The 11,633-nt window shown below is 52.2% G+C and overlaps 4 protein-coding genes across 4 annotated transcripts; 2 read left to right on the top strand and 2 right to left on the bottom strand.

The window, feature by feature from the left end:
- The first annotated feature begins 315 nt into the window (after positions 1-315).
- On the top strand, positions 316-1,675 carry LOC146725059 (uncharacterized). Its single transcript, XM_085485025.1, has 2 exons — positions 316-324; positions 809-1,675. Exons 1-2 carry the CDS (start codon positions 316-318, stop codon positions 1,673-1,675), a joined length of 876 nt encoding a protein of 291 aa, XP_085341151.1.
- A 116-nt stretch (positions 1,676-1,791) lies between these two features.
- LOC114938678 (uncharacterized) lies at positions 1,792-2,784 on the top strand. Its single transcript, XM_029312702.1, has one exon. It carries the CDS (start codon positions 1,792-1,794, stop codon positions 2,782-2,784), a length of 993 nt encoding a protein of 330 aa, XP_029168535.1.
- Positions 2,785-4,257: 1,473 nt separating this feature from the next.
- LOC114938668 (uncharacterized) lies at positions 4,258-5,442 on the bottom strand. Its single transcript, XM_085485018.1, has one exon. The coding sequence runs from the start codon at positions 5,440-5,442 to the stop codon at positions 4,258-4,260; it is 1,185 nt and encodes a 394-aa protein (XP_085341144.1).
- Positions 5,443-6,395: 953 nt separating this feature from the next.
- On the bottom strand, positions 6,396-9,378 carry LOC146725058 (uncharacterized). Its single transcript, XM_085485009.1, has 3 exons — positions 8,110-9,378; positions 6,512-8,058; positions 6,396-6,423 (listed from the first exon to the last, which is right to left on the bottom strand). Exons 1-3 carry the CDS (start codon positions 9,376-9,378, stop codon positions 6,396-6,398), a joined length of 2,844 nt encoding a protein of 947 aa, XP_085341135.1.
- Positions 9,379-11,633: the final 2,255 nt, after the last annotated feature.

The following is an 11,633-nucleotide window of genomic DNA, read 5'->3' as shown; positions in this document are numbered from 1 at the left end:
ACCCAAATCTTTGACGGACGAATTGTTCCCGCGCTGGTGCACCCGCTGCTTGGCACGCCCAGATCGTCTTTGCTGCCAATGAAAAATGATCGGCGATTAGTGCATCCGGACGATCAAACCGCAGCGAATCCTGTGGAAGGGCACTCTAAAAAAAGAGTCCGGAGTTCTGGGCACGGCACTTTCGGGCTCGCGCCCCGTATCTGGATCCGTCCCCACCCAACTCGCCCGGGCAAAAACACCCTTTTTGAAAGGCGCCCCATTGCGGAGCGAATCTAAGGGTACCCTTCCCGGGGCCAGAAACAAGGAACAGAATCTATGGGGGCAGTACAAATATATGACGGGGGGGTTCACACTAAAAAATGGCTACAAAAACCTCCTACCTCTGAGCCCTGGAAAACCCGGGCGCGCCCCCAACAAGAGGAGAGGGGGCCCGGGAGGTTTCCATCCGGGCCCCGTGGCAACCCTGCGACACCCCTTTGCCTTGCACCCCCCCGGATCACTCTCTCACGGTACCAAAAAAAGGCGTCCTTTCTTTGACGGCCAAATTTTCGATCCCCTTGGGTGGCTGTCTCCCCAAGTGTGCTGGCAAAAAAACCCGGGAGGTCAGGTCTCGACTGGGACGGTTTGCCAACAGGAAAAAAAAAGGGGGATTTCCGGAGGAAGCGGCTTGGAGAAAAGTCGGCCCCGTTTTTTGGGGCCCGTGACTCCCCCAAAAGGTTCCGGTTTTCCCATACCCCGAACGGCCTACCCCAGTCATCTACCCCCGAAAAAAACACAAAAGGAGTTTGGGAAATGATTTTTCGCGAAGACCAAGGAGTCCTTTTTAAAAAGATTCCTTACCCCGGGGTTGGTTGCTGCCGCCACTCTTCTAGCTCGATTGGTCGCCCACGTCGTGCCTCTTATTGGCGCAGAAAAGGCGCCTCTCCATCTGTGGTCGGATTCCACCGTGACTCTCGGCTGGATCCGGGTCCACCCTTCGTCCTGGGTCACTTACGTCGCTAATCGGGTGAGTGAGATCCAGACGCTGACTCCGGACGCCCACTGGCACCACGTCCCCGGCCGAGAGAATCCCGCGGACTGCGCGTCACGAGGACTCTACCCCAGCGAGCTTGTGGACCATTCACTATGGTGGCAAGGTCCGTCGTGGCTGTCCTCCGAGAGCCAACCGTGGACGATCAACAGCGAGGAGCCACCAGAGGATGACCTCCCAGAGAGGCGCGTCCGCGCCCACGTCGCCGCCATCGCCGAACAAAGGACTGAGCCGGAGATGCTTCTTAGATACTCGTCGCTACAACGCCTGCTCCGGATCACTGCGTGGTGCCGTCGCTGGCTGCGGATCCATCGTCAGGACCACCTCGAGCATGGCCAGCCCGGCTTGATCAGCGCCGACGAGATCGAGGACTCCCGGATCTCCTGGTTAAAAATCATCCAGGCTGAAACATACAAAGAAGAACTGAGACACCTAAAGAATGGAAAGCCGCTGCCGACTCGAAGCTCCCTACTGAAGCTAAGTCCTTTTCTGGACAGTGAGGGACTCCTACGCGTCGGCGGGCGCCTTAAACACGCTGCTCTACAGTATGATGCCACGCATCCAACCATACTCCCAAGCAGATCTAATTTTACTTGCCTCATCATCGACGACACAAGCGGACGCTGCACGGCGGCACCCAGTTGACCTTGTGCTTTCTTCGCCAGGAGTATTGGGTCCCTCGAGGTCGCGCTCTAGTGAAGAGCCGCATCAGCCGGTGTCTAAGGTGCACCAGATGGCGAGCTGCCATCCCTCAGCCACTGATGGGGGACCTCCCGGCACCACGAGTTACTCCAGGCCGGCCGTTTCTGCATACCGGCGTAGACTACGCTGGACCGATTTGGATGCGAACTGCAGGGGGCCGCGGACTCAAGGCGACAAAAGGTTTTATTGTTGTCTTTATTTGTTTAGCTTCCCGAGCAGTCCACCTCGACGCCGCCTCGGACTACACCGCTGACGCCTTCCTTGCCGCCTTGCGTCGGTTCGTCGCCAGGCGAGGAGTCTGCCACTCGCTATATAGCGACTGCGGCACCAACTTCGTGGGTGCCGATAAGCAGCTTAGGCAACTATTCTCCGCCGCCAGTGCCGACGGACATCGCATCGCAACCTTCGCCGCCCAGGAAAGAATCCGGTGGCGGTTCAACCCGCCGGCTGCACCTAACTTCGGCGGTTTATGGGAAGCTGCCGTGAAAGCGATGAAGTACCACCTTCGGCGAGTCATCGGTGACGCCACCCTCACCTACGAGGAGATGACTACTCTCCTAGCCCAAATTGAGGCCTGCCTCAATTCCAGACCGCTGCAGCCGTTGTCTGACGATCCGGAGGATGTAGCCGCACTCACACCTGGTCACTTCCTGGTCGGCTCCGCTCTCTCGGCGATCCCCGAACCGTCGCTCGAACGAGAGCCGTCGGCACGTCTCTCACGGTGGCAGCTCCTGCAAAACATGAAGGACCATTTCTGGTCTCGGTGGGTCAGCGAATACTTACACACGCTGGCCCATCGGCCGAAATGGTCCCGAATTAATCAGGAGGCTCGCGTCGGTCGAATCTGCCTCGTGCGAAACGAAATAACACCACCAACACGGTGGCCGCTTGCGCGCATTACACAACTGCATCCAGGTTCCGACGGTAACGTTCGCGTAGTCGACGTCCGCACCTCGACCACAAATTTGACGCGTCCCGTAAACAAGTTAATCTTTCTGACCGACGGCACCGAAGACTCACTCGAATCGCAATCACGCGTCGTCCGCGATTAGTTTAAAAAATTTACACTTTTCTCTATTCCATATTCACATTCATTTATTTTTTTTCACTAAATTTTCATTATTCTCCTCACAATTGTACTTCACACTCACAGTCACTTGCACATCGCCAGCATACGGTCTACGCGACGCTTAACCTATACGCGTCTATACTGACTCCCAGTATAAACAGCTGATCGATTCAGCATTCCGTTCTCTAAATTAATCGGAGCACGTGCGCTCCACGTGTCCGTCACGCACGAGCGCGTGAATAGGCTCGTGCCCCACTCTCGCGCTGAGAACACGATTGCAGGTATATTACTGCAAGGCGGGCGGAATGTTCGAGATTCGAACGGTAAGAACCCGCGGACAAGAAAGCGTTAAAATATTCATGCATCTCGATCATGCCTCATGCAGCATGCATATAATTTATTAATTAATATCGTGGTCTCACATGCTTATTGTTCACGAACGCGCTGCTTGAGCAAAGGATCGCGCTGCACGAAAGGATGAGTCACTTTTTTGTAAAACAAGGACTTTAATAATATCACACACGTATTGACAAAATACTATAACAAACTTATTACAAAACTTTAATTATTTTACAGTGAAATCGGAATCAAAATCAAAGTGCGGAATAGCGGCGGTCGTCAACGAATTTTTGCGGTGTATCTGATAAGCGGTTTGCGATATGTTTTCACGACGGAAAAGCGATAAAGCCCCGATTTCGGGCGCGAGCTCTCTCTTATGGGTTTCCGAAGAAAACCCACTTTTTCGGAAAGCGCCAATTATTGCGAGCAATTTGAATTGTGCTCGAGGTGACTCGAGGGCACAGCTCATTATTGGCCGCTTTTTTAAGATGCGCAACGACCTCGCGTTTTGCCATGCGCGCGCGGCCGCTCGCTATTTCTAATTGGTGATCGAGGCCGCGTGGCAATTTTGCGCATGCTTGTACCGCGAAAAGTATCCGGTAAAACGGTTGCGAAACTGCTAATTGTTTGTGTGTAAAGAATGTTTTTTAGATGACAAGTTTAATTTATGACAGGTTTTTTACCGTGACAAACATACAAAACGACCGTGACTTTTGTTATTGACGCGGATGGAAAATTCTAGAATTTACAGAAGTTTTACTTAACATCTCAAACATTCCCGCCCGCCTTGTCGCAACGTGACAAAGATTGGTGGTGGTTCCGGCGCGGATCGCATTCCGATAGCGATCGATGGTGGGGCGGGCGCGCCGGCGCGGCGAAATACACGTGGTGATCGCGTGGTGTGAATCGATCAGCTGAGCCGATGAGAGCACGTGGTAAACGCGTGGTGTGAAATAATCAGCTGATCCGGTGACAACGCGTGGTTGATGTGAACGGCGAGTGTGTAATGCAGTGAGCGGTGATAACGAAATAATTTTTTTTTCTTTTTGTGCGGTGGTGGATGAGATGAGTGACGTGCGACAGATGCTATGATGCATGAAGTGATGATTGTGTGACGTTACGAAGTGTCAGTGTGCGGTGTAGGTGCGTCGTTCACGCCCGGGAGGAAAACAAGCTTGACGAGTGGGCGCACAAGCTCGGACGTGGCCGTTCGGATTGACACCACGCGTACAATCCCATCGTCCCCGGGGTGAAGTCGCGATATGCGAGCCAGTGGCCATCGGCTCGGTGGGGTGAGCTCGGAGCGCACGAGACAGAGGTCACCGACGTGGGGTGCAGCTTCTCCCTTGAGCCATTTGGTGCGTGAGGCTAGTCCGTGCAAATATTCGGATGACCATCGCTGCCAGAAGTGATCCCTCATCTGCTGCAAATGACGCCAGCGTGACAAGGTGGATACCGTCTGCCCTGTCAATGACGGTTCCGGCACAGCAAGTAGCGGCGCCCCGACGAGGAAGTGACCGGGGGTCAACGCAGAGACGTCCTCTGGGTCATCTGAGAGTGCCTGCAATGGACGAGAATTAAGACAAGCTTCGATCTGGGCGAGGAGTGTGCTCAGCTCCTCGAACGTGAGGGTGGTCTCGCCGATCACCCGACGGAGGTGGAACTTGGTCGACTTCACTGCAGCCTCCCAAAGACCACCAAAGTGCGGGGCCGCTGGCGGGTTGAAGTGCCAGCGGATTCCTTGAGCGGTGGCGGCAAGGACGATACGATGACCTTCGGCTGTCGCTGCATCAAAGAGACCTCGCAGCGTACGATCTGCCCCGATGAATGTCGTGCCGCAGTCGCTGTAGATCTCAGCACAGAGGCCCCTGCGGGAGACGAAGCGGTGCAGAGCGGCGATGAAAGCCTCGGAGGTGTAGTCGGAGACGACCTCCAAGTGAGTGGCCTTCGACCAGAAACAGATGAAGACTGCGATGTACCCTTTATGCGCACGGTGTCCACGTCCCTTGCTGGTCCGAAGGAGGATGGGTCCTGCGTAATCCACGCCGGTGCTGAGGAACGGTCGGGTTGGCGTTACTCGGTCCCGAGGAAGGTTACCCATCTGAGGCTGTGGCGTGGCAGCACGCCATCGAGTGCAGGTAACGCATCGATGTAGCTGCTGCTTGACGGCGGTTCTTCCTCGAGGCACCCAGAAGCGCAGGCGGAGCAGGCCGAGTGTCAGCTGCACACCCCCGTGCAGTGTTCGTCGATGGCAGGAATCGATCACCAGCCGAGTCAGCCAGGATGCCGCCGGGATGATCATCGGATGTTTCTCGTCGAGCGGAAGTTGAGAGTTTTTGAGACGTCCTCCGACGCGCAGTACGCCTTGATCGTCGAGGAACGGACTCAACTTTACCAGGTGGCTTCGCGGTGGAGTAGTGCGTCCAGCAGAGGCCGCGGCTACGTCCGTCGGAAAATGGAGCGCCTGCACCACTCGCAGCCATCGAAACAGCGCGGAGTCCAGCTCGTCAGGCTGCAATGGACAGCCAGGTCTGGCGTCACGTCTCACCGGGTTGAGCCATCGACGACACCACGCAGTGACTCGCAGCAGCCGTTGCAGCGTCGGGAACCGCAGAAGAAGGTCCGGTTCGGTAATGACTGGCGCCTTGACTACCAGGCTGGTGACTCGTTGCTCAGGGAGGTCATCCTCTGGGACGTCGATGTCTGCACCAGGCCAGGCAGCCTCGTCTCCTGACAGCCAGGTAGGTCCTGTCCACCACAGTTTATGATTGCGTAAGTCCTCAGGTGTAACACCACGTGATGCACAATCTGCAGGGTTTTCTCGTCCGGCGACGTGTCTCCAATGAGCGTCTGGAAGCAGGGTCTGGATCTGCGACACTCGGTTGGCAACAAAGGTCTTCCAGCGGGTGCAGTGTCCGCGAATCCAGTGAAGAGTGACCTTGGAGTCGGACCACAGGTGCACCGGCGTAGCAGCCAAGCCGAGGGTAGTGCGTACATGCAACATGAGCGTGGTGAGTAATGCGGCGGCACAAAGCTCCAATCGAGGTAACGACACCTGCTTGACTGGTGCGACCTTCGATTTTGCCATCAGCAGATTAATTGATGTCTTCTCTGTTGCAGCGTTGCGGATGTATACGACGGCGGCGTATCCTCGCTCCGATGCATCGGCAAACCCATGGAGCTGCAGTTGCGACTGGTCATCTCCGGTGCTGAGCCAACGATCCACACGGATGTGATCCAGCAACGGAAGTTGATTCAGCAGTTGTCTCCAGCGGTGTGCGTCCTGATCAGGCAGCGGAGAGTCCCAATCCAGCCGTTGAAGCCACGTAGACTGGATCAGAATTTTGGCTCGGATGACGACAGGCGCTAGCCAGCCCATCGGATCGAATAGTCGAGCTGTCTCGGCCAAGACTCGTCTCTTCGTGAGGTCGGTGGTTGAACGCGGACGTATGGTGAAGGAGAACCAATCCCCTTGAGGATGCCATCGAAGACCCAGGGTGGCGTGGCTCTCTCCTTCCCACGAGCGCGGTCCGCGTTGAAGCCGATGTTCCGGCGGAATTCCGGTGAGCACCTGCTGGTTGTTGGCAGCCCACTTTCGCAAAGGAAACCCGCCCGCCATGCAGAGACTCTGTAGTTCCTGTTGGAGTTTGATGGCATCCGCCAGGCTGTCAGCACCGGTGACCACGTCGTCGACGTAACAGTCTTGTCGCAGCGCCCTGACTCCGCGTGGATATCGTGCCTCTTCGTCTGCAGCAAGTTGGTGAAGCGTCCTGATGGCGAGGAAGGGTGCGCACGCCAGTCCGTAGGTCACGGTCTTCAACTCGTACTCGCAGATGTTGTCTGAGCTGTTGTGGCGCCACAGGATGGTTTGCAGGCGACAATCCTCCGGATGAACAAGAATTTGTCGGTACATTTTCTCGATGTCCGTGACGAAAACGTACCGATGCCAACGCCAACGGAGTAAGACGTCAGCGAGTGCTGGCAAGAGGTTAGCTCCAGTGAGGAGGTGCGAGTTCAGCGACTCTCCGGACCGTGTGCGTTGGGAGCCGTTGAACACAACCCTGAGCTTCGTGGTCGTGCTCGACTCCTTGAGGACCCCGTGATGCGGTAAGTAGCACCTGGGACCAGAACCTGTCGTAAACGTACTAACCTTCTCCATGTGTTGCAGGTTTTCGTATTCATCCATGAAGTCTCGATAGAGATCACCGAACCGAGCATCACGGGCTCCCTTCCGCTCCATCGCTTCCAGGAGGCGCTCTGCAGGTCGACGAGTCTCGCTGAGTGATGTCGGCGGTGAGGCAAATGGCAGCCTTACCACGTATCTTCCACTGGATGTGCGTGTGACTGTGCGCACATAGAGGTCCTCGCATCTGGCTTCGTCGGCGGTGAGCACGATCCCAGCTGCTGGCTCGCGTTCCTGCTCCCAGAATCGTCGCACCAGGTCAGCAAGGTCGTTGTCGGCGGTGCACTGAAACGTGCGGCGATGTCCGTCGGTGACTGCTGAGTCGTAGCCTCCGGACAGGATCCATCCCAAGCTGGTCTGCTGGGCGATCGGCATGCGTGAGTCGCCCTTGCAAAGGCCTTCCTCAAGAATTAACGAGTAGACCTCTGCACCAAGAAGTAGCTCCGCAGGGTCGTCATCCAGGTACCGCGGGTCGGCCAACCGGAGTCCTTGGATGTGAGGCCAGCTGCAATTCTCGCGTTGAGCGGTGCCTTGTTGTAGTGAGATGCGAGGCAACACAAAGGCGACCACGCGAAGCTCGGTGTTGGTCACGTCGGATGTGATGTCCAGGGTGACCTTGCCACGAGCCGATCCAGAGCGAGTCCCTCCGATGCCAAAGATGGACAGATTCGTTGAAGCTCGAGGAAGACGAAGGCGTTGAGCCAGCGCTTCAGAGATGATGGACACCTCGGAGCACTGGTCGATCAAGACTCGAACCTCGTGTGGTGATCAGTAGCGGTCCGCGACCTTGACGCGGGCAGTTGCAAGAAGGACGGCCTTGTGACTCTCACATTGCTGTGAGGTGGCCAGTGTGGTGGCAAGTGAAGTGGCCTCAGCGGACGGTGATGATGTGGATGCCCCGTGCAGCATGGTGTGGTGTCGTGCGTTGCAAGTGAGGCAATTCTTCTTCGATTGACACCGTGACAAGAAGTGATTGCCCAGGCAGTTGAAGCACAGTCGGTTGGTCTCCACGAATGTTTTCCGTTCGACCGCGGTCTTGGCCTTGAACTCCTTGCAGGTCATCAGTGTATGTTTTTCACGACACAGTGCACAATGAGGCGAATCTGTGCCTTGATGTCTGGTGACGTGCGCTTTGGCGAATCGCGATGCCTCTCCAGGTCCTTTTGTGACACTCCTCGGTCGTGCAGCGTTGAGGGTCAATACCCGTCGACTAATAAAGTCGAGAAGTGCCTCGTTCTGTGGTGGTTCGGTGGAGTCTGACGTGGCTGACTCCCATTCGAGACGAGTGCGGGCGTCGAACAATTCGATGACCAGGTGATTGAACAGGTCCATCCCGTGCGAGTTGATAGGACGTCCAATACTCTCCTGTGCATTGATGGCGGCGGTGACAGCGTTGTGGATGCGGCTCAGCTCCTCGGCGGTATCTCCCTTCATCTTTGGCACGGCGGTAAACGTGGCAAAGTTGGAGCGGATTAATTCTCTTTTGTTGTCGTAATGCTTGTTCAAGATTGCCCAAGCGCGATCGTAATTGTCACTTGTGACAGGTAGTGATCTTATCAATTTTTCAGCCTGACCTGTCAAACACGAGCGGAGGTGGTGAAGACGCTCGATGTTTGAGATGGAATTGCTGCTCACAACGGACAGGAAGAGATCACGAAATGACGGCCAATCAGCGTAGGCGCCAGAAAACGGCGGCAACTTGATGCGCGGCAGCGACGACCTTGATGCGACGTCGACGGATGGAGATACGTTTGGCTTCCGGAAATGTTCAGCGTAGCCATCCAGGATACTGCGTTGTGCCACGTAAAGATTTTCAGTATCTCCATGCAACTCCGACTTGAAGTATTCGCTGTCACTAAACTTCTCTTTCAGGGCCGCGCGAATGAGATCATGCTGGGCCTCAAATTTCGTCCACAGCTGATCTAGGATCCTGATGCGTGTGGATACGGCACTGGCGGTGATGTTGGTCGTGCCCAGCTTCTTCAAGTATTCCACGGAGCGTGAAATACGGACTTGGACCTCACGTTGGCAATCGATCAAGGTGTTCACATCCATGTCGAACTACGAGCTCACTGACCGCACCAAGAGACACGTTCACAAACTTGCGGATGCCGGCACGATGTATCCGGCTCGAAGGACCAAAAATATGTTCACGAACGCGCTGCTTGAGCAAAGGATCGCGCTGCACGAAAGGATGAGTCACCTTTTTTGTAAAACAAGGACTTTAATAATATCGCACACGTATTGACAAAATACTATAACAAACTTATTACAAAACTTTAATTATTTTACAGTGAAATCGGAATCAAAATCAAAGTGCGGAATAGCGGCGGTCGTCAACGAATTTTTGCGGTGTATCTGATAAGCGGTTTGCGATATGTTTTCACGACGGAAAAGCGATAAAGCCCCGATTTCGGGCGCGAGCTCTCTCTTATGGGTTTCCGAAGAAAACCCACTTTTTCGGAAAGCGCCAATTATTGCGAGCAATTTGAATTGTGCTCGAGGTGACTCGAGGGCACAGCTCATTATTGGCCGCTTTTTTAAGATGCGCAACGACCTCGCGTTTTGCCATGCGCGCGCGGCCGCTCGCTATTTCTAATTGGTGATCGAGGCCGCGTGGCAATTTTGCGCATGCTTGTACCGCGAACAGTATCCGGTAAAACGGTTGCGAAACTGCTAATTGTTTGTGTGTAAAGAATGTTTTTTAGATGACAAGTTTAATTTATGACAGGTTTTTTACCGTGACAAACATACAAAACGACCGTGACTTTTGTTATTGACGCGGATGGAAAATTCTAGAATTTACAAAAGTTTTACTTAACATCTCAAACACTTATTTTAAATTATATTTAAAATAGCGCTCGGCCGCGAGAGTATACGGATACTCCGCGCCTTCGAAAATAAGCGCTTAAAACAGTCTAAATTGTAAACACCGCTGTCGCGCGAGAGGAGAGAAAAACAAGTAAATAATTACAGTAAACGTTCCTTCGCCCTTAATATCACAATAGAACGACAGCAAATGTACTCGAATATTCTAGAATTACAAGGCCTATATAAGCCTCCTCTCTCGCGACCGCGGGTCTCTTTCCGATTGCTCGTCGCGAATAGAGTGTGCTTCTACTTTCCGAAAAAGATCGCTTGTCTTTTTCGGTTTTCTCGTCTAATTACCGTTGCTTGCGGAACAGTCAGTAATTTATTTTCGACCCGGCTTTTCTCTCGTTTATTGCATTCATTTCTAATACATTCGACTCGGCTATCTTTCGGCAAATTCGGTGCGGTATATTAATTGTAATTTTTGTTAAAAGTTTATATAAATATATTCTTTTTGTGAACGTTACGCGTGTGTCGAGTGTTGTGTCTATTTTTCAGTCTCGCTTCCGACCACGTCCTATCCATCTTTCCGTCGCGCACAAAAAGACTTGTTCCAAAGTAATTAACGACACACTTATTCCAATGACTCCTAATTTTTGCTTTTGACTATCTATTTTATCCAATGATTGTGGCAGAGAATCAGTATATGGCACATTGAATATATCTTTTCGGTATCAACACAAAGCTGTTGCGTGCTCAAATCAAATTTACTTTGAACTTTTTCGGGAACGCACCAAGACTTTATTAATAAAAACTTCTATATAACCGTGACCTAATAAAAATTATTTATCAAGTAACAATCTAAATTATTACACATTTAAAAGTGTCACATTTAAAAATTAATAAAAACAATATCCTACAATAATATTTTAAATAAAATTATTCAAGCAAGAAACAGCTAAAAAGGTTATGTGCATATCGAACTGTTGAAGTGAAACGAGAAAAAGGTTGTGTCCATTTGCATAAGCCATGGCATATGGCATAAGAAATTCATTCATCTTTACGAATTTTTTGACCCCTTATGTTTCATGCGCTGTGCGCTATGCCAAGAATAAGGAGTGAGGTTAAAAATAGAGAATTCTGATTGGTTTATTCCCTTATGCTTTATGCAAAAGTCTGTGCTTCTAGCTTAATACAATTAATGGATGAAGTATTTCCCCGCAAGAAGAAATGTTTATTAAATATACTCGATAAAGCATGTTAGTGACTACAAAGCTAAAAATTGGACATATCTTTCAATGCACTTAGAGTTTTATTTAATCAAGTTACTGAAGTGACAATTAGAAACGTTTTCTATCTGCTAGAAGCGCATATACAAATGTTTTCATTGCCAATAAGTAATAAAAATGCAAAATAAACCTTAACAAAAACCTAAAAGATTATCCTCCTCTAGAAGATGTAAACTCTTGTTTTCTAACTTCGCTAGAAAAGATTTTGAA

The sequence above is a fragment of the Nylanderia fulva genome, unplaced genomic scaffold (assembly GCF_048542155.1).
Source record: "Nylanderia fulva isolate GAGA-0341 unplaced genomic scaffold, ASM4854215v1 Scaffold1061, whole genome shotgun sequence".
Lineage (NCBI taxonomy): Eukaryota > Metazoa > Arthropoda > Insecta > Hymenoptera > Formicidae > Nylanderia > Nylanderia fulva.
The sequence above is the reverse complement of the archived record's forward strand: the minus strand, read 5'-3'. Positions and strand labels throughout refer to the sequence as shown.

Excerpts from the sequence above, each read along its gene's own strand:
- LOC114938678 (XM_029312702.1), top strand. The coding sequence starts at position 1,792 with ATGGGGGACCTCCCGGCACCACGAGTTACTCCAGGCCGGCCGTTTCTG.
- LOC114938668 (XM_085485018.1), bottom strand. The coding sequence starts at position 5,442 with ATGATCATCCCGGCGGCATCCTGGCTGACTCGGCTGGTGATCGATTCC.
- LOC146725058 (XM_085485009.1), bottom strand. The coding sequence starts at position 9,378 with ATGGATGTGAACACCTTGATCGATTGCCAACGTGAGGTCCAAGTCCGT. Across the intron at positions 8,059-8,109 it reads TTGCAACTGCCCGCGTCAAG|TGCTCCGAGGTGTCCATCAT; the intron begins GTCGCGGACCGC and ends TTGATCGACCAG. Across the intron at positions 6,424-6,511 it reads CTATTCGATCCGATGGGCTG|GACGCACACCGCTGGAGACA; the intron begins GCTAGCGCCTGT and ends CTGCCTGATCAG.